The following is a 26,570-nucleotide window of genomic DNA, read 5'->3' as shown; positions in this document are numbered from 1 at the left end:
AATTTTTGTTATTCACAGAATTGATAATTATATTGATAAAGTATACTTGGTAATTTCTATTATTTAAATATATAACATAGAAGATAAAATGAGCCTGACTATTGGTGGTACAGATGATAGAGCGTCACCCTCGGATGCTGAGCACCCAGGTTGGAAACCCCGAGGTCGCCTGCTTGAGCACAGGCTCACCACTTTGAGCATGGGGTTGCTGGCTTGAGCTTGGCATCATAGACATGATCCCATGATCACTGGCTTAAGCATGGGGTCCATGGCTCAGCTGGAGCCCTCCAGTCAAGGCACATATGAAAAGTATTCAATGAACAACTAAGGTGCCACAACTATAAGTTGATACCTCTCATCTCTCTCCCTTCCTCTCTCATTCTCTCTCTGTCTCTCTTTTCCTTTTAAGAGAGAGAGAGAGAGAGAAAGAGAAAGAGAGAGAGAGAGAGAGAGAGAGAGAACATGGGTTCTGAAGCCAAGACAGGATTGAATCTGGTTTTATTATGTACAAGTTGTGTACTTCTGAGCAAATGACTTTAAAGTCTCTGTGCCTCGGTTTCCTTAACTATAGAAAAGCAGCTCTTACATTATGTGGTTGTATGAAGATTAAATTAGTTAACATGCATAAAGTATTTAGAACACTACCTGCAACATAGTAAGTGCTACATAAGAGTTGGCTTTTATCATTACTTTTGTCATTGTTATTGTTATTTCTGCTGTTCACAGGTAGGGATTGAGGTATCTATGTGTACAAGAGGAATCCAAAAGTAAGTAAAACAGGTGCTTCCTTTGTCAAGGCTTCCCTTTTACTCTCTATCTTTACCCTCCCTCTTTATTTTTTCTATTACACTCACGTTATATATGTTCACTCAGACCAGTGGCTTCAACTGCTGTCTTAAAACAACGTACCTCCAGCCTCGCCCTATTCTCTGACCTCCAAATATGTGCACGCCACTGCCTACTGGACATCCCTGCTGATTGGTCTACATCAATGTCTCAAACTGCCCATGGCAAAATCATTCTCTTGATTCTCACTACTGACTTCCTCTAACAACAAACTGCTTCTCCCCCGTATTCTCCATACCAGGGAATGGCAGCAATCTATCCACATTCAAGGACTCAGCCCTTCATTCATTGTCTCCTCCCCCACATCCAAACCAGAGGCAAACCGTCTTAGCATGATCTCCGAAGTCCATCCTGAATCTTATCACTTCTCCTCGCTCCTACTTCCCCCACTTTAGCTGAGTCTCCATCATCCTGAACACCAACCCCTGCAACAGCCTCTTGACCAATCATCTTCATGCTCCTATTTTCCCCTATTGCCATCTGTCCTTCAAACGGCAGGCAGAATCACCTTTTACAAATCCAAATAAAATCATGGCATTCTCCTGTTTAGAACTCTACAGTGTCTTCATACCACAATCAGGACAAATTCCAATCAATTTACTGTACACTACAGGTTCCTGGCTCCCTTGCAATGTCACCTCCTTCCTTCCTTCCTCCTGCTCACTATGCTCCAGGCACACAGGCATCCTTGCTGCTCCTCACACAGTCCAAGAAATTCCCAAGCCTTTGCTGACTGTTCCCTCGGCCGGTAAAACTCTTCCTCCAGGAGATCTTGCCATGGTTCCTCCTCCATCCTTCGTCAGGGCTCTGTTCTTGTAATCTCATCAGAAAAGCCTCCCTTTATCCATCTAAATTTACACTCACCCACCATCTTCTTCTATTATAACCTACTTTATTTGCTTATTTTTATAAATGTTTATCATATTTCTTTTCCACTATGTCATAAACCCTAAGAAGGCAGGAAGTTTTTCTTCTTGTTCTTGACTGAATCCTCAATACACAAAACAGTGCTTGGCATATCATTCAATGAAAAACAAATAGACAAAACAATGAGAATTAAAATACCATGTGAGGCAGAATAACAATTTGGGACCAAGAAATGGCACATAGCTAGCAAATAGCTCCCCTGAACAATTGGTGCATCTCATTTGTGAAAGAACTCTTCATGTTTAAGTATGTGAACTATATTACATAGTAAGCAGGCACTTGTTTTCTTCTATTTTAAAATGTCTTTGCCGCAGATTATTTCTATAAAATAAAGTATCTATAGCAATACTAGCATTTAACACAGTCACTGGCACTTTCTTTCATTTATAAAAATTTCAGTGATAATAACTTAGTACCTTAAGATCTAATCTAGAGACACACTAGTTCTCTTATCCCTTTATTGACAATTACAGAAAAACTAACAGTTTTTAAATAACATTATAAGCACAATGTAATGGAAATTAACTGATCAATTTTGAGCCAGATTGTTAATATGAATCTAATGTACATTGCCTAAAACACGTTTAAAATCAATAACTGGGTTTTATAAAGTTTTTAAGTGGTACCAAGTGTAATTTTGAATTCACAAATAAAGGAGTATAACTTATGAAGCTTATAAGAGTTCTAATTATTCTTCTTCTAAGTACTTCTAGAATATAAGTACTTTACCAGGGGATTCTATGTAGATTAATAAAAGCAGTAAAGCATAAAAAGAAGCATGCTAACTTCATTTCAGACTAGTCCATAGATTTTTCTTCCTAAAATGGGAGAATAAGCTTCCAACATACCTTCAGAAAGACTTGGTTTTGTTTTGTGTATGGACCGCTCGTCACAAGGGTGAAAGTTCAGTTGCTGCAAGACTGCTGGGCAGATGACAGAAAAGTTGAAGCTGTTTATCTGGGTAACATTTGAAAAGCCATGAAGAGAAAAGATCTCTTCAGCGGACAAACACTGAAATAGAAGAAACAAAGTAAACATACATGTGTTAATATCGTAAAAGCACTCAAGCAAGACATTATAAAGAGACATGGAATATTTCACCTAAAAACTCAGCACTAACTCTTTTTAACAAAAACTCACTACAGAAATGTGTAGACTCTTTAAACTGTAAAACAACTTACACCTCTTTAAACCTAGAAACTAAAAAAATAGCAAAAAACGTTCTTGATCAACAGTCTATCTATAGCAGTGGTAGTCAACCTGGTCCCTACTGCCCACTAGTGGGCATTCCAGCTTTCATGGTGGGCGGTAGTGGAGCAACCAAAGTATAAATAAAAAGATAGACTTAACTATAGTAAGTTGTTTTAGAAAGATTTATTCTGCCAAACTTAGTGAAAATCCAACATAAAGTACTTGGTAAATAATTATTATTATATGCTTTAACTTGCTATAACTCTGCTTTATAAATTTTATGAAGTAAAGTTACTTCCCTACTTTATAAATTACCATTACTGTGGAACCAGCAGATGGTTAGAAAATTTTACTACTAACAGAGATACAAAAGTGGGCGGTAGGTATAAAAAGGTTGACTACCCCTGATCTATAGCAACCTAAAAGATAAGGACTGGTCTGAGGATTTCTAAGAACTTTAAAATAAAGGGCTATAAGATGATTCAATATTCTCAATCTTCTCTCTCTGTTTTTATTTAATTTGAATCGATATTTTGTGTGAAATATTGGAGTGGCTTTTTATAACATTTGTTATAGACAAACATATATATATTATAGTTTCACAGTTAAGAGATCCATCCATTCTCCTAGACAGCAGTAATAATTCCAACATGTCAAAGTTGTTTTAAAATATGTCTTTAGAACAAATAGTTATTTGCTAAAACATGTATTATGCTCAGTGATGGTAGGTAGCTTTTCTATATTATATAAAATTTTGAAATAGTGATGTGCTATTTAGAAATTCATTAACTATTAATAAGAAATAGAATCCTCACAGAAAAGAATTCTTTGCAAAACAAACAACTTTTTAAAGGTATCATTTTACTCTTAGGAAAAATTTAACTGTAAATTATTTTCTACATATTCACATTATAAAGAAGAATATAAAATAAATTAAATGTGTTACTATTGCTAATGAATTTTATAAAAATTATAGAGTGTGAAAAACATCTATTCATTCAGATAGACAAGTCTGTCGTTAATAAGTACAATTGAGAACACTTCTTTGCATACTTCAGCCAATATTTAAATCCCACTGAGATCTTGCTTTGTACAATGTATTGGGTCCACCTAAAATTCATATATTGAAGCCCCAACCCACAATGTGATGTTTTTTGGAGATGGAGCCTTTGGGAAATAATTAGGGTTAGATAAAGTCATGAGGTTGGAGCCTTGCTCCAATCAGCTTAGTGGACTTAAATGAAGAGACACCAGAAAACTTGCTTGAGCTCTCTCTCTCTCTCTCTCTCCACCATGTAAGGACACAACAAGAAGACAGTCATCTCCAATCCAAGGAGAGAGCTCTAACCAGATACCAACCATTTGTCACCTCTACCAGTCTCCAGAACTGTGAGAAAAGAAACTTCTGTTGTTTAAGCTACCCAGTCTATAGTATTGTTATAGCAACCTATGCTGATTAATATGCTATGAATGATATTGAGAACTCAAAGTCTTTGTTGTTTGACCATAAGTGCTATAATTTTCTTCACAACAGAAACAATGAAACTAAAAATGTAAGATTTTTATAAAAGGAGATGACTACTGATTTTAAAGATGAAAAAAACATCTAATACACCAAGATGTGGGGTGTTGTCAAAAGCTAAATGTGCAATTGCTTTAACGAAAATACACATTTAGACCTCTTTTACTAAACACCTAAATATGTGCCTACAGTTGTTTCTTATTCAACTATGCTTTCCTTTCGGCTCAAGACAATGACAGCTATGTGCCATCCCTAGAAGAGGAGACAGTACACTCAAAGCTTTGAACAGTCTTCCCTTTAATGAGAATAGGGGATAATAAACTAATGAAGGAAAAAAATAGCTTTATAACCCACTGGGGGAGAGAAAGTAGATGTAGTTTATTCATTACCATGAAACCACTCAGAAGCATAATTGCTAGGGTCAAAAATTACAGGGATCTTGTGGTCTCCCTGCCCACTGCATGATTCCCAGAATAAATGGGTGTGGAAGTACAAACACAAAGCAGCACTGTGCCCCAGCAAGGAAGTCTTAACCTACTTGGACTTCAGGTTCCTCCAACTGTAAAATAAGAGGAAAGAGGGAAGCTACTTCCTCTTTCCAAAAGCCTTCACAGAATTAATCATCTAAGATGTCCTAAAACTTGAGGACAGTTAAGCAGTTTTTTTCAGACTCTAATTGTGACCTTTTAGTGCATCAGGAAGTCTACTTACAGTCAGCATTTTGTAAGGAAGTAAAAAATTACGTAATAGAAACTATAGAGTGTATCACACATAACTAGAATAAGTATTATTTAATCAAATTTTACTTTAGCTACACATTTACATACTATGCACAAGTGTTAGACATGGGATCACAATGCAAAATTTATTTTTTACAAGCTGGGGGAAAAGAGTGAAGGGATTAAGAAGTGCAAATTGGCAGTTACAAAATAGTCCTAAGAATGAGTGTAAAGTACAGCATAGGGAATATAGTCAATAATATCTTCATAACTATGTATGGTTTGGGGGTACGTACTAGACTTATTAGGGGATCACTTTGTAAATTATGTAAATGTCTAACCACTTTGCTGTACACCTGAACCTAACATACTATTAAATGTCAACTGTTAAGTGGAAATATTTTTAAATTTTTTTAATTTCAAAAAAACATTTTTTACTGTAAATGGCAGTCAGATGTTTGAAAGTCACTACCCTTAAGGATACCCAAATTGCCTGTTACACATCCTTAAAGACACTCTCCTACATATAGTTAGAAAAAAAAAGATGAAAAAATAAGTAATCAATATTATAAGATAGCTTAGAGTCTTGATCTGTGCAGCATCTGTGTAGAAATTTTGGTTGGGCAGGTACTCATAAATCATAAATTTTGACAGCGGCAACTGCTCAATCTCAAGAAAGAGAAAGTAGGTGGAGAAATGACAAAACTTTAGACCTTGCCTTATGATACAAAAATAAGGATAGAATATTAAGAGAATACTAACAGTGTGACAAAACAAAAATAATGGCAGGCCTGATTTATTTTAAGAAGCTATCTACCAGCAAGTACAATGAAAGTAATTTTATAAAGCAACCTAGTTTGGCTTAATTTTATTTCATTTTATTTTATTCTTTTTATATTTTGAGTTCCTTCACCTATTTCTCCCATTCTTTACTCCCCACCTCTGGCAACCACCGATCTGCTCTTGTATCTAGGAGCTTGGGTTTGTTTTGTTTAATATTCTACATATAAGAAATATCATATGGTATTTGACTTTTTCTGTCTTATTTCACTGAGCATATTGCAGTCAAGATCCATCCATGATATCACAAATGATAAGACTTCAGTTTCTTTATGGCTGAGTAATGATCCATTGTATGTATGTATCAATGGACACTTAAGTTGCTTCCATATCTTGTCTATTGTAAATAATACTGCAATGAACATAGGGATGTTATATATCTTCAGAGTCAGCGTTTTTGTTTTCTTCAGATAAATATCCAGAAGTGGAATTCCTGGATGATATGGTAGTTATTTTTTTTTTTTGAGGAATCTCCATACTGTTTTCATAGTGGCTGCATCAATTTACAGTTCCATCAACAGTGTACAGTCCCTTTCATCCACATCTTCAGCAATGCTTTTATTTCTTGTTTTTGATAAAAAGCCATTACGTGAGGTATTTCATTGTGGTTTTGATTTGTATTTCCTGGTGATTAATGATTTGAACATCTTTTCATGTACCTGTTAGCCATCTGTATATCTTCTTTGGCGAATATCTATTCAAATCTTCTATCCATTTTTTAATTGGACTTTTTGGTTCTTTTTTGCTGTTGAGTTGTATGGGTTTTTCCACCATTGAGTGAGTTGCCTTTTCATTTTGTTGATGGTTTCCTTTGCTATCCAGAAGCTGTTTGATTTGATAGTCCTTTTTTTTTGCTCATGTTACTTTTGCTTTTGATGTCCAATTTAAAAAATTATTGCCAAGACCTATGTCAAGGAGTTTTATGGTTTCAGCTCTTAATGTTCAAATATTTAATCCACTTTGAGTTAATATTTGTGTATGGTGTAAGACAGTGGTCAAATTTTACTTGTTTCCATGTAGCATTCCAGTTTTCCCAACACCATTTATTAAAGAACATTCTCCATTGTATATTCTTTCCCCATTGTATATTCTTGGCTCCTTTATCATAAGTTTATTGGCCATACAGATGTGAGTTTATTTCTGGGTTCTCTATTCTGTTTCATTGATCTATGTGCCTGTTTTTATGCCAGTACCATACTATTTTATTACTACAGCTTTGTAATACAGTCTGAAGTCAAGATACATTATGCCTCCAGCCATGTTCTGTTTTCTCAAAATTGCTTTGGCTGGTCAAGATTTTCTGTGGTGCTATACAAATTTTGGATGTTTTAAAATATTTCTGTGAAAATGCATTGGAATTTTAATAAAGAGTGCTTTAAATCTGTAGATTGCTTTGGGTAGTATGAACATTTTAACAATATTTATACTTCCAATTCATATGTAAGAAATATCTTTGTATTTATTTGTGTTTTCTTCCATTTCTTGCATTAATGTCTGTAGTTTCCAATATATAGGTCTTTCACCTCCCTGGTTAAATTTATTCTTGGGTATTTTCTTCTTTTTGATGCAATTGTAAATAGAATTGTTATCTTAATTTCTCTGATAATTTGTTATTAGTGTGTAAAATGCAACAGATTTTTGTGTACTGATTTTTATTACGCTTTGATTTAACAAAGTTGAACCTGTAACAAAGAAAGCAGTTGTCTAAGAAAGGGCAGAGTTTGTCCCAGAGCAGGGACAAACAGGATGAAAGCCTGAGTTGTAAGGGCAACAACAAAACCAGTAGAACCACTAAGGAAATTCAAACATCCTCTCAAGCACACACCTTCACCTCCAAAACAAACAATGAATACATTTTTAAACTAGTAGGATCCACAGGACTCCTCAGAAAACAACTCCGGGTGATTAGCCAGAATAGTATGTGCCTTAAAAATAACATCATGAGCTTTCAACATCTCCTTCAAACCCACAGACAGAGCTTTTCTTCTGTCTGTTTCCACAACACTGCTATTCTCAAGAGTGTTCCTTGATGTTTGCTGTGGCCTCTTGAGCTTTGTGCCATCAGAGGCAAACTCCAGCCTGCAGATGCCCTGGTGTTCAGTAGGTTGATGTAAAGCCAGTAGTTACAGCCATCACAGCCGCCTGGCCCATGCAGGTTCCCATTTAATTTGGACAGGTGGTAACGAATCAACAGTGCCAAGAACTGGTGGGCCATCCTTTATTCTAGACTCGTACCGGCCAACGAGTAAAAAACAAACACACGGGGCACCAAAACCCACTCACATGTTCTCTCCTGTTACACAACCAGGAGAATCTTTCTGGTTTTCCCTAGAATCAAAAGCTCCCATCTCACTAGTTCAGTGGAGTTTATAAAACCCCTCACCTCTGTTCCCCTTCAGTTCCCCACCATCTTGCTTGCTTCCTCTCTGCCACCACGTGGCCTCTCTCCCTGCAATAATGTGGTCTTCTCTCTGCCAAAATGGCCTCCTTTTAAAACTTTTAGCCTGCTTCTTGGCTATAAGTCTTTACTCGTCCTTGCTGTATTCAGAATTGAGCCCAGTTCTATACTGAGGTCCTTTCCCCCTTATTGCAATCGTTCTTAAACAAAATTTGTGTTTTGGGGGGGTTTTTTTGCTTTAACTACTGTTAGGCTCTGGTTTTCTTTAACAATACCAAGTATAATACTTCCCCAAGCACACATTAGCATAACCAAGCCCCTTCCCAAGCAGGAAGGTAATCAGCTGTGTCACATGGGCAGTGGCCATCTTTAACAATAAAAGTGAGAAAAACCAAATAACACAAATTTTACAAACTTATTTGCCCAACAGTTGACTTCTTCCTAAAGACGTTTTCTCTATTTTAAGTTACACTACTATTGGTTAGTCTCTTGCCACATTAATGTGATCTCAAATGAGCCTTATGTACACAACAAACCAAAGTAGATAGTAGAAGAGGTAAGGAGGTTTAAATGCTTATCATAAACAAGATCTCGAATTATATTCAAACTCATTTTAGCAAGTAGTTCCCTACACTTTACCTCTTCTGCTCTCCCTACTCCTTTTTCCTCACGTGTAATGACTAATCAAAGTTTTAAGATTTGGGATTGTTTTGTCTTTCTGTTTGTTTGTTTTTGTTCTTTTTTATGCAGTCACATTTTTGTGGGAATGATGGAGGCTGGTAGAGGGAGTGGGAGCAGAGGTGGAGATTGAATGATTAAGACAAGTTCCTCACTCAACATTTTACAGAGTTGAAATCTACTTAAAATAAATGCCAAGCAGTTAAGCAAGGTTTAAAATTACATAGCTTAGATAACGACACAGACTCTCCCTACCTGAATAAACTTTAGTCAGGCTCTCTAAATCCTCTAAGCCTCAGCCTTGTCTGTGTCCTCGTGGGGCCTACATTGCCCACTTTTAACAAAAATCTTGCTAAGTCAGTTAAGAGAGAATCCCCCATCCTTGTTATCTGATCAGGCTGGACTGCCTTCAGCAAAAATCCTGTTCGGTCTGTTTAACCAAACCCCCCAAACTCTGATGTTTTCTCTTAGTAATTTTCCATGCACTACCCCCACCCAGCTTCTTGTCTATAAATCTTTACTCGTCCTTGCTGTATTCAGAATTGAGCCCAATTCTATACTGAGGTCCTTTTTCCCTTATTGCAATCGTTCTTAAATAAAATGTTTTTATTGCTTTAACTACTTTTAGGCTCTGGTTTTCTTTAACAATACCAAGTATAATAACCATGAAATTATATTACATATCAGACAAGTTCTTTCCTTCAACAACAACAAAAAAATCTTTTTTATTAATTGATTTTAGAGAGAGGAAAGGAGAGAGGGAGACAGAAATATCGATATGCTCCTGTATGTGCCCTGACCAGGAATCAAACCAGCAACCTCTGTGCTTCGGGACAATGCTCTAACCAACTGAGCTATCTGGCCACATATCAACAAATACTTACTGAATCATAAAAGTCAGAGTATAGTATTGGTGGAAGAAGTGGAAAGTGGCAGAAGCTGGAAAGCTGGAGGATGACAGCAAGAAAGAAATACAGTGATCCTCCCTTATCCACAGGTAGATACAGTCCAAGACCCACTATGGATGCCTGGAATCTCACACAATACCCAACGTCATGGATACTATATTTTTCCCATACATGCACACCCATGACAAAGTTTAATTTATAAATGAAGCACAGTAAGAGATTAACAACTAATAATAAAATAGAACAATTAATAACAGTAAACTACAATAAAAAATATGGGCATGTGGTCTCTTTCAGCAAACCAGCACAATTTTCTTTTTCCTTCTTCACAATTTCACAGATAGAAGATTTATATCCACAGATTTAAGCAACCTCAGCATACAGTTTTTTTCTTCCCTGGTTAAATCAGAAATGTTTACCTTCTCATTTAAAGGAAGCACTTTACAGGTTCTCTCAGCACATCTGAAATGCCAGCATCATTATTACACTTGCACTTTGGGGCCTCTATTAAGTAAAACAAAAGTTACTTGAACACAGGCACTTTGATACCATAACAGTTGATGTCATAACCGAGAAGGTTAGTAAGTGACTAATGGTCAGGGAGTGTATACAGCATAGATATGCTGAACAAAATGAAGAGAACCCAAGTTTGCCACACTCAAAACTGTGCCTTTTGGTACACTGATTTTAAACTGGTTATTAAGAAACAGAAGACTCAGAAAAAACATTTGACCCTCTCTTTTTCTTGCCAAAGAGATTCAGCTAGAAAGGCCTGCTCCAGTGAAGAAATCTTGGGATGTTCACCTTAGCCTAAACTGACTGAGCATGCCCCAGGGGGTGGGGTGGGAGGGATTGAGGAGGGCCTGATGTCTCGCTGTTTCTGGGTTGCCAGACAGGAATTTACCTACTACGTGTTGCCAGACAGGAATTTACCTACTACGTGTTGCCAGGCAGGAATTTACCTACTACGTGTCGCCAGGCAGGAATTTACCTACTACGTGTGCTCTGTACTTCCTCAATTACCTGCAAATCAACCCTTCCACTTTTATAAACTATGATCTAGTTCCTCTTTTTTCTCTTTGTTCAAAATGACATATATACCCAATTTTTCCCATCTTTGGAATCTTATGCTTATGTGCATTTCCCATGGGTACTCATTAAAAATTTATTTTCTCCTGTTAATCTGCTTTCTGTTCTTTGCCTTATTAGCCCAGCTAGATGAAAGTAGAAGGTGGGAGCACAAGAATGCTTTTAGCCCCCACAAAAGGGATGATTCATGTCCTGGGCGTGATGGAGTGGCGTGGTGGCGATTTCATCACGCTACTCGGGATGGTGCCCAATCCAAAACTTATAAATTGTTTTTTTCTGGAATTTCCCATTTAATATTTTTGGACTACAGTTGACCATGGGTAACTGCCTCTGCAGATAAAGCAGGGACTACTGTAGTACAAAGATAAACAAGTCATAATACCTTCCATCAAGAAACCTAAGTAACTGTGGCAGAAATAAATCAAATACACCAATATCTATAAAACCAGGGAGAAAGTGATAAATTTACAAGAGGCATAATGATAAAGAACTGTGAGAGCCCATATAACATGCAGAGGAAAGAATCAAAAACTACTCTGAGGCTAGAACTCTGGGAAAGTGGGAAGAGGATGTCATTACTGGTGTGACTATGGAACCCGGGAAGAGAAACACACAGAGGATGGTGGTCAGTTTGGCTTTAGACATTTTAAGGTGCAACATCTGTGAGAGACCAAATGGGAATGATGAGTGGCTTTCTGAGAAAGGCAGAGGCCGGACTTAAAGACATGGCTCTAAACACTGTCTTATTTTCGGGGAAATGGGGTAGATTGTTGTACATGGAAACAGAGTCACAAGAAAGTCTTGATGGAATTCAGAGTTTGGCTGGTTATGCTGATGTTTGTGATGACATGACTACAGTATATTAATAAATGTTGATTTTTTGTTCAACAATAAATGTGAATTTTTGTTCATGGAAAAATAAGACCTAGTGCGTCTTTAGGAGCAAAAATTAATATAAGACACTGTCTTATTTTTGAGGAAACACGGTAGTTACTTGAGCCAATGAATTCCCTTTTTTGACTTAAGCTAATTAATTAAAATTGTTTCTTTCACATTCAAATGAAAGAATCCTGATTGATATACAATATAAAGTGATTATTTAAAAGATATTTTTTATAGCTAATGAATGAATGGAACATCCAGAACCTATGAGAAAACAAAAAGATAGGTTTTCCTAATGTTTAAACCTTCTCCATTCTGCTTCCTTTTCTCAACACATAGGTTGTTTTCTCTAATTGGCTGTCTTGTCAAATGGCACCCATTAAATAATACAAAACAATAAGGCCATCTGATCCTGTGCCCATTATGCCAACACCTTCACACCACACCAGAAATGAAATATCATCCCACTCAAAAGTCACCCCAGAAGTGGTTTCAGATTCTGCTCTGCCATACACTGTGCTTCTGTGGAAGCCGAGCAGTTCATATTCCCAACAGGACACTGCTGGGTATGGTGGTTACCTTTCCCTTATTGAGGGAAAGGTAAGGAGCAAATGCATCCCATAAAGCAGTTAGACTTGGTGACAAATGCATCCCATAAAGCAGTTAGACTTGGTGACAGTCAAAGTGAAATATAAGACCAAGTTCAGTCAGTTTTCTAGGCTATCAAGTAAGTGAGCCACACACTTTAAATTATATTACCAAGCCTCTCAGTAGAGGCAGAAATAGGGTTTGAATCCAAGTCAGAAAGAGCCCCATCCACCCCCTTTTCTTTAGTGACTTCTACCCTGCTCTGTCACAGCTGTTGTTTTTCAGCAAGAACTATAACTATCTTCTGGAATTTGCCATCCTCCCCCACTCCTCAGGTGAATGACAGGCCTCCCGTTCTTTGAAGACGAATCCATCCAAAGTCTTCATTATTTTGCTGTCATAGAAGCCAGTTCTGCTTCTCCTCACTCTCATTTGTTCATTCAACAAATGCAGATTGTTCACATCTTTTCTGAGCTAGGTATTCTGCGAGGTGCTGAGACTAAGACATGGTTCCATCTTTAATAAGCTCACCATTCAGTAGATAAAACATATAGAAACAAAACAGATAATTATAATGCAATGTGGTAAGAAAAATAATAAAGATATGTGCAAGGCATTGTGAGGGAAGAGGAAAAAAGGGAAGGCTTCCTAGAGGAGATACATGTGCTGAGTCTAAAATGTTGGCACAGTGCTTCTGATGGCTAGAGAGATAAGACATGAGCCACAGGAACTTAAGGCAGAAAATAGTAATGCAAGTAAGTATGTGATTAGTTGACAAATGTATTTTATAAACAGAAGTTATAAGAAGTGTTAGGGAAAACACATAAGAGCTATATCCTTAACATATAGAATTTCTTTAAATTCTCACATCAACCACTAAAGTAGGTTTTAGGAAAAATTGGGGATGAAGAAATCATGTCAAGATTAAACAACTTGTAAGTATTAAAGGCAGAATTCAAACCAGTGTCTTCTTACATCATCTGACTTCTAAGCCAATACTCTTGCTGCAATATTCCTACATTTTGGTGGGTTGAACAATGAGAGGAACACAAATAGTGAAAAAAGGCACCATTTAGACCCTGGCAAGGAATGTATTTGTTACCCCTGATAGAAATTGAGTCATACAATTAAAATACTCGTGGACCGTATTTATGATCCCATCCAAAGAGAAACCACAAAAACAATCAGACATCAGCCAATTCAAATATCAGGCAAGTTTTCTCACCATGGTGACAATTAAAGAAATGCAAGATGACTCAATAAGCCCTTCTGTCCATCACCCAAATAGAAATATTGGGCTGACACAATAACCACATTCAAGCAGCAGACAGCCTGGCACAACCTTGCACAGCACCCTCTGCCATGTGCCCTTGGCTGCTGACATTGCCATAAAGTACCTCTGTAACAGGATCATCAAACCTAGAATAGCCTGGTGTGAGCCAGCTTGAATGCTTCACTTCACTAATAGTGTTTTAAACCGAATATGATTGAAGCTCAAGCAGAAAAGCCATCCTGTTGATTCACTCACCTGTGCTAGCATCACATAACCATACGACCATGAGACTAATACGACTGGCCATAGAGTGTTAAGAATGTATTAAGAGTTCATGTATATATGTGGGAATGCATGTAAAAGGTAAAAATCCACAATAATTATTTAATGGGAAAGAAACCTCTGGAATCCTAGAGATCATACCTACCTTAGAAGTTACTAATGCTAATACTAATAACATAATACTGTGTGCCTGGCACACAGTAAGACTGAGTAAATACTTGTTAAATGAATGAATGAGTAAATGAATAAATGAACCCCTCACTTGTCTTGAAAGTATTTTTCAAAATCAATTGCAAAGCCAGTTTAAGCTCATAGTAGTAACCTAAACAGATTTATATATATATATATATATATATATATATATATATATAAATAAAAGCACAAAAGAAGAGCAAAAAGTGAAATACGTACACATAAGAGTGTTTCAAATATGAAATTGACCAAAGATCACAAGAGAACAACTTAAATATTTACATTTTAAAATGGTAGTTTGAGTTTAATAATTAGGAGGCCACTTCTGGCCCTGAAACAAGTGAATAGTCCCATTTATTTATCGCTTCAGGGGTGAGTGAACAGTGTCATGAAGCTGGTGATTTAAATGCTTTGCACTTGCCACGAAGTATCCAAAGCAGGAGTGACTGAGGACTTCACTCCGAAATTGTTCTTCATACAAAATGGAACCACCTAACTTCAGGCACAAGGAATAAAGAGTACAACTCCCAAATCTCCTTCACATTGCGTACATATCTGTGCACTGAATCACCCTCTAACAAACTTCTTTTGAATTTTTTCCCTCTTAATTTCCTCTTCAAAGTTTACTCATTGTTATTTTACAAGATAAAACATAATTTTACCAACCTCCTGCTGGAAAATAGGTAAGGTCAAAATTTTCATAATAATACTAAGGCTGCATTTTCCATTTTCACTCTCATCCATTTCTGAGTTACCTATGGATTTTTCCAGAAGCTACATGACATAAATCACAATAGATTAAATGCAAAAGCATATATGAGACCTTGTTTTCTACTAAGACACATATTAAAGGGGTTTTCAAAAATGTAAAACAATGCTATTCTTCTCACTAATTATTTTATCATGGAAAATAGTTTTTTTCTTTTTAAAAAATGTTAACATGGCATAGGTTTATTAATGTTATGTTTAATAAATAAATATTTTTAAGTTTTCTCAGCATTAATTTTTATAATTATAAATATCAATAGATTTAAACGATATACACTAAGCCGGTTTGTGTCCTCAACAATTTTTTTTGACAGAGACAGAGAGAGTCAGAGACAAGGACAGATAGGGAGACAGACAGGAAGGGAGAGAGATGAGAAGCATCAACTCTTTGTAGCGGCACCTCAGTTGTTCTTTGATTGCTTGTTCATTGATTGCCCTCTCCTATGTGCCCTGACCAGGGGGCTACAGCAGAGCGAATGACCTCCTGCTCAAGCCAGCAACCTTGGGCTCAAGCCAGCGACCTTAGGCTTCAAACCAGCGATCTTTGGGCTCAAGCCAGCAACCATGGGGTCATGTCTATGATCCCACACTCAAGCCAGCAACCCCGCACTCAAGCTGATGAGTCCGAGCTCAGTCAGGATGAGCCCACGCTCAAGCCAGCCACCTCTAAGAGTAAATACAAAAGGGTCCTGAATCCCAAAGATTTGGTCTAACACATAAGAATGACACACAGGCCTTGGCCGGTTGGCTCAGTGGTGGAGCATCGGTCTGGCGTGCAGGGGTCCTGGGTTCGATTCCCGGCCAGGGCACACAGGAGAGGCGCCCATCTGCTTCTCCACCCCTCCCCCCTCCTTCCTCTCTGTCTCTCTCTTCCCCTCCCGCATTGAGGCTCCATTGGAGTAGGGGATGACCCGGGCGCTGGGGATGGCTCCTTGGCCTCTGCCCCAGGCGCTAGAGTGGCTCTGGTGGCAACGGAGCGACACCCCGGAGGGGCAGAGCATCACCCTGGGGTGGGCAGAGTGTGGCCCCCTGGTGGGCTTGCCGGGTGGATCCCGGTCGGGCGCATGCGGGAATCTTGTCTGACTGTCTCTCCCCGTTTCCAGCTTCAGAAAAATACAAAAAAAAATAAGGGAAAAAAAAAAAAAGAATGACACACAAACGAGCCCTGTATACCACCTAACTGACAAGTTGGGAGCTCCAAATCAACCTAATTCACATCTCATCTAATTTATCAGAGACACCCACAGGAGTGGTTCTACAGAGACACTGCCATTGTCACTCTTACACTCAAATTGTGCACATGTGCACACATACACACACAAACACATGCATTCTGCCAAGAGTGTAAATCCTAACACTGAAGAACCTTAATTATCTGTCTTCCCTTTACCATCCTCCAAAGCAGGGGTTGGGAACCTATGGCTCGCGAGCCAGATGTGGCTCTTTTGATGGCTGCATCTGGCTTGCAGACAAATCTTTAATAAAAAAATAACATTAAAAATATAAAACATTCTCATGCATAACAATCCATTCATTTCCTACCGCTCATGTTCATGGTTGCAGGTGGCTGGAGCCAATCACAGCTGTCCTCCGGGACAACACCAAATTTTTATTGGATAATGCCTAACGTATACGGGTCATTGTATGGCTCTCAAGGAATTACATCTTAAAATATGTGGTGTTCATGGCTCTCTCAGCCAAAAAGGTTCCTGACCCCTGCTCCAAAGCATTCTTGAACTATCTTAACCAAACAATTCCAATAAGTCTTGTGTTTCACATTCACTGTAACTTTGCATGACCCTGACCATGACCCCGACCTAGAGCTCTGATGTGCCTCTCCTTAGTTTCCAGCTCCTATCCATCATACATGGGCCCACACCTCCTCTGCTTCCTGATACTATGTTCACCCCTTCCCCTCCCCTACTACACCAATAGTATTTACTTGTTTAGCACTTACTGGGTGCCTTCATGCAGTATCATCTGTTCATAAAAATGGATACCTTTTTATTACGATCAAGAACACCTAGAGCCTGACCTGTGGTGGCGCAGTGGATAAAGCATTGACCTGGAATGCTGAGGTCACCCGTTCAAAACCCTGGGCTTGCCTGGTCAAGGCACTTATGGGAGTTGATGCTTCCTGCTCCTCCCTCCCCCTTCCCTCTCTCTCTTTCTCTCTCTCTCTCTCTCACTCTCTCTCCTCTCTAAAAAAAAATAATAAGAAAAAAAGAAAAAAAATTTAAAAAAAAAAGAACACCTAGAGCCTGACCAGGTGGTGGCGCAGTGGATAGAGCATCAGTATGCAGAGGACCCAGGTTTGAGACCGCGAGGTCACCAGCTTAAGCATGGGCTCATCTGGGTTGAGCAAAGCTCACTAGCTTGAACCCAAGGTCGCTGGCTCGAGCAAGGGATTACTCGGTCTGCTGAAGGCACCACGGACAAGGCACATATGAGAAAGCAATCAATGAACAACTAAGGTGTCACAACGAAAAACTAATGATTGATGCTTCTCATCTCTCTCTGTTCCTGTCTGTCCCTATCTATCCCTCTCTCTGACTCTCTCTCTGTCTCTGGAAAAAAAAAAAAAAAAAGCACCTAGAAAGGACAGCATATTTTCTTTAAATCTTTCTGAATCTTTGGCAAAGCTTCAAACAGGATTACCAGGTTTTGATGGAGAAAGGATGGAGTTGATGAGTTTCGTTTGGGGCTGGTTTAGACCTGTTGAGTTGGGGAAAGAAGAGAATCAGACATCAACAGGCAATGGAATGTGTAAAGCTGAACCTCACGAGAGAAATCTGAGCCAAGCCAACCTATTTGGAAAACATCTACAGGGAGGTGATAACTGCAGCCATAGGAGTGACCGGAGTTGTACACACAGAGTGTGTAAAATTAAAAGAAATAGGGCATGAGGTAGAACCCTAAAAAATACCAATATTTGAAGGATGAGCAAAGGACTTTGAAACTGAGAAGCAGCAGCAGAGAGGTAAAAAAAACAAAGTAGTCACAGTTACAGGCAAGAAAAGGGTGTGTTTTAAGTAGTATGTGTCCAACCATCAATATTAACAGAGAGGTAAGGCCTTACAAATGCCCATTGTAGTTAGCAATATGTAGGGTTGGGGTGATGTCCTGTACAGTAACTTCAAGGAAGTCTTGGGGACAGAGTCACACCATAATATGTCCAGAAGTAATTGGAAGGTGAGGAAATGGAATAGGAATTCATAAATTTCCACTTTCCCATTATATATAGAAAATGCAGCATACAGACCATGAGATATTCAGCAGATTTATAGCACAGGGACCCCACAGCCTCTGCCCAAAATTAGCACAATGGAGAAGAACTGGGGATTCAAAACTGGAACCCCTGTTATCCTGGACAAGTGACTTTTGCCAAATGACGTAGGGTATTTATGCCTCAGTGTTTGTAAAAACTGGAATGTCCTAATGCTCTCACAATACTGTTCTGAATATCAAGTATCAATAATCAGGAAGTAACATTGTAAAGCTGAAAAATAATACAGGTATTTGAGCTAGCCCTCACTATTGCAGAGACAGCTTCGGCAGGGAAAATACTACTAATAATTTCGTCTTGTTTTATTGAAAGAACAGGAACATTAGCAGAAGACATCTTCCTGCTTTAAATGATGGTACAGTTTTAGTGGCTTCAAGAAACTGGCATCAGTGCCTGACCAGGCAGTGGCACAGTGAATAGAGCGTTGGCCTGAGACACTGAGGACCCAGATTCAAAACCTTAAGGTCACCAGCTTGAGCGCAGGTTTGCCGGCTTGAGTATGGGATCATATGATCCCATGGTCCCTGGCTTGAGCCCCAGGTCACTAACTTGAGCAAGGAAGGGGTCACTGGCTTAGCTGGAGCTCCCAGTCAGGGCAGATATGAGAAAGCAATCAATGAACAACTAAGGAGTTACAACTATGAGTTGATGCTTCCCAACTCTCTCCATTCTTGTCTATTCCTGTCTGTCCTTCTATCTCTCTCTTAAAAAAAAAAAAAAAAAAAAAAAAAACTGGCATCAGTTCTACCTTGACATGTGGGCACTTGGACAACATAGGAGGCATTTGACTTTTTGGAAAATAAACCAGCCCCTCCATGGGATGGCAGTCTTCAGCATGAGCAGCAACAGTAGAAAGATAATAGGTTTAGTTTGGTTTGATTATTTAAATTTTTTTAATTTTACATTTCAATTACAATTTACATTCAATGTTATTTTGTATTAGTTGCAGGTGCAGGTGTATAGAATAGTGGTTAAACAATCATATACTTTCCATGTGTTCCCCCTGCCAGTACCCACCTGACATTGTACATAGTTATAACAATATTATTGATTATATTCCCTGTGCTATACTTTACAACTCCATAAATATTTTGTAATTATCAATTTGTACTTCTTAATCCCTTCACCTTTTTCTCCCGGACCTTATGCCTCCTCCCCTCTGACAACCATTATTCTATTCTCTGTATCTATGAGTTTGTTTCTATTTTGTTTGTTCACTTGTTTTGGGTTGAAGGCTCCAGACTCAAGCCCTGCTCTCTCGAAAAGAGCATAGGTTTTGAAGTCCATCACTCTCAAGTGGGATCCTCACTCCGCTGCTTCGAAGCTATGACTATGCATGAGGTACATAATCTCGCTGAGACTGGGTTTCCCCTTGGGAGTATGTAGAGCAGTGGTCCCCAATCCCCCGGGCCGTGGACCAGTACCGGTCTGCAGAGAAAGAATAAATAACTTACATTATTTCTGTTTTATTTATATTTATATTTAAGTCTGAACGATGTTTTATTTTTTAAAAATGACCAGATTCCCTCTGTTACATCCATCTAAGACTCACTTTTGATGCTTGTCTCGGTCACGTGATACATTTATCCGTCCCACCCTAAAAACCGGTCTGTGAAAATATTTTCTGACATTAAACTGGTCCATGGCCCAAAAAAGGTTGGGGACCACTGATGTAGAGGACTTAGGCTGTGAGGCGAGAAGGGTTAAAGGAGTGGTTTGTAAGAAAGCACTGAGCACATTGCCTAGCACATGATCAGAACACCATAAACGTTAGCTATCATTTTTGTTAGACCAGGACCTGCTTCCTCTACGAGCGTGAAGGCCCTACCCAGAACATTTACTTAAATGGCGTTCATCCCAAGATGGGAAACAGAGCCAGTGTCTATCTTTTCTCATTATTATGTGTAGGAATCAGATATACCTAGATTTTGAGACACCTGCTCCTACAGAAAACTGTAGCATGACATGATTTGATATATAAACTCAATTACCAGGCATCAGTAACATGCACCCATTAACAGACAGGTCTGTGTGTTTTCTAGCATGTGTTTTTACATATAAATAAAGCAAGATCTGTTACTCAACTCCTAATTTGCTAACTGATTTTACCATCCTCTTTCAGCTGACATGTGGGTAATTTTCTCTTTCACGGTCCCTGAAGAGGACGGCTCACTTCCCCCAGTGCAACCAACGCGGCTCCTGTTCTCTTACCTACTTTACCAATAACCAGGTCAGCTGAACATGGAGTCCCCTGGATTCTTTCAGCTTGTGAAACCCATACAGAGGTCCTGATGTAAATCTAAATTTAAAATCACAATTATATGAATTTCCAGAAGTGTAACATGGAACCTCAGCCATTCACATTTCAGTAGTGATCTAAATTTTGGAAAGAAATAGAGCCAATTCCTAAATACAGCCTCAGAAGTCCTATTGAAAGAGAAAGAATACTCATAATTTTAACATATATTGAAATATTCAAATTATTTCATAACTCTTTACATCTAAGGTTTACATTTTCAAAATATATCATTCTTGTTTGATGAAAAGGAAGTAGAGGCAAACATAAAAGCCTTTCTCAAGGTGAGAGTTGCCGTGAAAATTAACACTGAAAACGAAGTCATTAGGCTGACATAGTTCTCTCTGAACTTTTCATTTTTTTAGCATTAGCTGTCTTTTTATAAGTTGACTGTCCCTAAAACGCTCAAACCTTAGACAATTTTGTTAAGGATAGTATAGTTATATCAAGTATTGTCTTTTTTTATTTATTATTTATTACTTGAAGTAATATAAGTAATGCAAAATTATCTTACTTGTTTGAGTTACTAAATGTAATGCACTAAATATGTAAGTGCCTAAAATATTGTAAATGCTCAGTAAATGTTATTATGGTTCTTAATTTTTAGTCCAAACTATCATCCTATCAGTAAGGTTTATTTTTTCAATTCACAGATATAAAAATTCAGGATTAAGGAGGTTGCCATTTGCCTGTGATTCCCCAGCTGTAAGTGACTGAATTGCAACCCAGGTCTGTTTGACTCCAGAAGCCAAACTGTTCATCAGTTAGAAGCCCAAAAAGCTCACCAAATAAACTAATGATAACTCTGGGTTATTTCTGAATTAGGTTCATAGAACTAAACATGTAGGAGCCTTATGAATCTTACTTTGATCCCCCCCTCCCCCATTCAGTTAGTTATGAAGAAGTCAGGTATTAAATATTTAGATTTGGAAAGCATAATACTACTTTTCAGGCGAACACTCTTGATCTGGACTCACAGATTTTTTGTTTTGTTATTAAATTTCAGGTCAAGAAAGACAACAAGGACCTTTGGATCTTTGGAAGGAGACAGAAATAAATTCTGAAGATTTTCTATGCTCCCAAATCTAATCATCACAAAAGTAATTCAATGATAGTTTCATTTTCTTTATAAAATAGACTTCAAGACTCAGTGAACCCATTTGGCTCCCGAAGCAAACAACAGGGAGAATAAGTTTGAGAATAAGTGAACTAGTGTCCATTACAAACAGGAATCTACAATTATCTGTAGCTTGAAATGGGAAAACTCCCTTAAAACTACATAATTTCTGGGGCTGTCTAGAGTTTGGTAACATTCTTTTAAATAAATTGTATTGTAAATGATCCTAATATTGTTTGCATTTGGTAATACGAAAAGTCCCTTGAGGAAATGCCCCTTTGAATACAAGTAATTCACACACTGTTACTACCAACAACATTAAGTTGCCTTCGTTGTGGACTGCTTTTTTTTCCTGAGGAATGTCAGGTCCTTCTCAACTTCAGGCTTTAATTTGTGTTCCTGTTTATATTTCTACTTTTCTCCCTCAACTCCTACTGATAATTGATAAGAAATTGATAACATAGAGCAGTGGTCCCCAACCTTTTTTGGGCCACAGACTGGTTTAATGTCAGAAAATATTTTCACAGACCGGCCTTTAGGGTGGGACGGATAAATGTATCACATGACCGAGACAAGCGTTAAGAGTGAGTCTTAGACGGATGTAACAGAGAGAATCTGGTCATTTTTAAAAAATAAAACATCGTTCAGACTTAAATATAAATAAAACGGAAATAATGTAAGTTATTTATTCTTTCTCTGCGGACCAGTACCAAATGTCCCACGGACCGGTCCGTGGACCGGGGGTTGGGGACCTCTGACATAGAGGACACAAATGTACATTAAATTTAAATTTAAAAAACCTTTAAACTACAGTAACAGTTAAAGTGCAATGGGTTTTACCATGGGGAAATGAAGCCCCCGCCCCTCACCCTCTTCCAAAATAGAAACCGGAATATGGGGTGAACCATGGGAAGCAGAAACACTGCAAGTCTCCCACCCAGCTACTCTACATGGATCACCCCTAGAGAGAAAGAAAGGCCCAATTAAGGAGAAAAGCATACTTCCTTTTCAGTAATTGTATGAGAGCTCAAACTCCCACCTAGCAGCAATGGCTTGCCACGGTTAGTGTTTCTGTGGGAACACTCTGCTCACCTACTCCTCCCTCACCCCCACAGCGCATTCCCTGTCACCCAGGCACAGACCCCTTTCTCCACAGTTACTCAGTCAGCAATGCAGTTGCTTCACAGGCATGATGAAGGAGGGTTCGCACACTACACTGCCCAAAGACAGTGAATTCATTGGCAGAATCCTTCTAGAATAAGAGCGAGAGGAGGACTGAATGTTTTAACACTAGATGTAGGTGTTTCTCTCATATCTGAAGTCTATCCATAGAAGAATGAACAAGTTGATTAATATGCCTTTCTCCAGGAAAACTTTAGGAACTCGAACTAGGAAAACTATTGTTGCCAAAATACTTTCTCTAAAATAAATTTACTATATACAAGAAAAATAAAAGAAAATTGAATTCTGTAAAAGAGAATTCATGTCATTGACATGAAAATCCATCATGTGATTAATAGTAAAAACACATTTGATGCAGGCAGATATTTAATCAATAAAAAATTTAAAAACCAAACCAGATAAACAGAATTCTCCAAAAGTAGAAATGACTGATTTGTAGCTCTTCCATGAACCTTTCCCAAAACGATCCTGTACTTCTGAACTAGTAGCACCTGCTATCAACAGTCTTCATTGAACAAATAATCACATACAGCTTTATGATACGTCTTACCATATTTTTTTGTGATTACTCAACTACAGTAGTTTCACCTTGCATACTTTCCTTGTTTCCATCTTATTTCTTAATTAAATTATAAGCTCTCTGAGCAAAAGGACCTGGCATCATCCACATAGTTTCTGTAGTCAGCATTGTTCTCTTAATGTGACTAAACAATGGGGCTAGATAAGCAGTTATAATTAGTAACTTCTACCCATAGTTCAAAATCTGAGGTAATAATTGTTCTGGTTTCAGAGAGTGTAATTTTCAAGCCTATAATTTAAAAAATCCACTATAGCACATTTTTAAGATTGCCTGAGGTTCTACCACTTGTGTGACATTAGTCTAGTTACTTAACCTCTCTCTTCCTCATTTTTCTTATGTGTAAAATGAAGATAATAATGGTACATTTATCTTAAGATTATTGTATGAAATATGATAATACAAATAAACTGGTTAAAAGAGTCATGTCACATAGAAAAAGACCAATAATTCCTTGCTATAATTTTTTATGTTATGTACGAAGAGCCCATGGGACTCCTAGGTAGTGGGTAAGGGTGCAAGCTTAGGAGTTAGATATGAAAAGAATTCAGGACATTTTCTGATACAGACCCCAGTCATACCTGACATGGAGACAAACTGAGCTCCAGAGATCTGTACAGATATAGATTGGAACAAAACCAACTCTATATTTCTGGGGTGCAGATTTCATTCCATTTTTAGGTTTTATGCTGTGACCTTTGACCAGCCTCATTATTGCTAACAAGCTTTCTAGTTCATGATGTTCTGTGTTTCTTAAAAATGTAGCCATAAATATTTCTGTTAGTAACAGCTATAATGGTATGACAACTGAAATAAATACCAAACTGGTAATAGTATCAATTATAAACAGTTATCTATCATAAGACTACCAGGAGGTATGGCCCCTGGTGCTATAGTCTTTGTCCCTTTGTCCTGTCAATCATTACTTTCTGAGTTATACTACTTAAAAAAGTACCATAGCAGGCATCTGTTAGCAAAGAATAATCTACACAGACAGCTGGGTCACCTTTTCTACTCCAACCCAATCTTCCCCTAAGTAAATTGCCCTATAATAAAGTCTGTTATATTCTAAAGAGTTGCCTGCTTTACTTTTTTATCTGAAAATAGTTTCTCCTTACAGTGGCTGTTATACCTTTGCCCCACTGTCGAACAATTATCAAAATCAAATGACTTATGAGTATCCCTCATTTTCCCAAAACCTCTTGGAAACAATGATTGCACTATAAATAGTGTACTTAAATGAGAGTGATATAATACATCAGAATAAGTTCATTGTTTTAAAGAGAAAAAACCAGAGACCTAAGTGCAATCTCACCCTTGCGTCCCATCTTTCTGTCTCACTGTTGGGCAAACAAGTGTGTTAGGCTTGTTCACTTGCTTCGCTTGCACTTTGCCTGATTGGTGCATGACCAAAGGGCAACACCTTGTGTGTACAATCTATGGAAGGCTGCAGATGCTTGCCCTCATGGAGGCAGATTGTAGATTGTGGACTGCTTACCACCACTGGGAGGGACCAGTTTTGCTATTGTGTGCAGGAGAAGGGGTCCCCCCACCACCTGTTTGCGAGTCAACTGAGAGGGAAACAGTTTTCCCTACCTGCTTGCTTGTCTGCCATTGCAAGACTCTAATAAATGGAATGCCCCACCATCCTCAGGCTCCAAAGTTCCTTTACCATTTGCCCGAATTCAGTATGAATCTGCATGGCCACAACCACCGGCCTTACACCCATCCTTCCCGTTTCTCACCTGAGCAAGCAGTCTGGCAGGCATTCCTAGAAGATTTACCCCCACCATTTCTCAGATCATAAAGGTTAAAAAAGACTAGATGCGCCCTGGCCGGTTGGCTCAGTGGTAGAGCGTCGGCCTGGCGTGAGGAAGTCCCGGGTTCGATTCCTGGCCAGGGCACACAGGAGAAGCGCCCATCTGCTTCTCCACCCCTCCCCCTCTCCTTCCTCTCTGTCTCTCTCTTCCCCTCCCGCAGCCAAGGCTCCATTGGAGCAAAGATGGCCCGGGCACTGGGGATGGCTCCTTGGCCTCTGCCCCAGGCGCCAGAGTGGCTCTGGTCACAACAGAGCGACGCCCCCGGAGGGGCAGAGCATCGCCCCCTGGTGGGCAGAGCTTCACCCCTGGTGGGCGTGCCGGCTGGATCCCGGTCCAGCGCATGCAGGAGTCTGTCTGACTGTCTCTCCCCGTTTCCAGCTTCAGAAAAATACAAAAAAAAAAAAAAGACTAAATGCTCTTTCTCTGCTTGTCCATGATTGATCAGTGATTCCCAGAACATCCCTCATCTCATCCACCATTACCCCCACCCTACAGTAGATGACAGTAATCTGTGTATACATGTATGTGTAATGACCCCCCCAAATACAGACACACACATTCTTCACATACACATACCAGCTTCCATCTGCTACATACCATCAGCCTGGCCATCCACGAAAACAAACCAAGCTACCCCACTGCCTTTCCGTCTGCTGTCATCAGACAAGAAGTTAATGAAGAAAAAAATCTAAGAATACTGAAATGACTACAGCAAACAAAAGACTAAAGCAGAAAATATTTATCTTGGGGCTCTTTCTCCTACTCTTAAGCAATGTCTGCTCTTCCAGACCAAGACAGAGCCTATGTGCTACCTACTGGCTGTCTCCATGTTCAAGCAAATATTACATCACATGCAAACCACTGTAGTTTCCTCCTCAGCTCCCACCCTGACCCACTCCAACACTTTGCACACTCTCACACAGATGAATTTTCCAACAACACAGATCTGATCCTATTCCACTTTAGTTTGTATTTCTTTAATTTGATGTATGATTCAATCATACATTATAGTTATGTATGCATGTGTCATACTTCCCCCAATAAACTGTAAAGTCATGTGAAGGCCCAAATTATCTTATTCATATTAAGCAATCTTCAGTCATTCATTCAAAAAATACATAATGAATACATGTAATATACTAAGCACTACAGTAGCCCTTACAGAGAAAAGTTAGGTCATTCCTTTCAA

At 38.6% G+C, this 26,570-nt stretch overlaps 1 protein-coding gene across 2 annotated transcripts in view; it reads right to left on the bottom strand.

The window, feature by feature from the left end:
- Positions 1-26,570, bottom strand: part of SLC39A8 (solute carrier family 39 member 8) — a 98,360-nt gene that overhangs the window by 65,800 nt on the left and 5,990 nt on the right. For both annotated transcript variants that reach the window (XM_066280111.1, XM_066280110.1), the window contains exon 3: positions 2,622-2,784. In XM_066280111.1, the coding sequence (XP_066136208.1) occupies positions 2,622-2,784 (163 nt within the window). The remainder of the gene's footprint in view (positions 1-2,621; positions 2,785-26,570) is intronic.

The sequence above is a fragment of the Saccopteryx bilineata genome, chromosome 5, assembly GCF_036850765.1.
Source record: "Saccopteryx bilineata isolate mSacBil1 chromosome 5, mSacBil1_pri_phased_curated, whole genome shotgun sequence".
Classification (NCBI taxonomy): domain Eukaryota; kingdom Metazoa; phylum Chordata; class Mammalia; order Chiroptera; family Emballonuridae; genus Saccopteryx; species Saccopteryx bilineata.
This window is presented reverse-complemented; position numbering and strand designations above follow the sequence as displayed.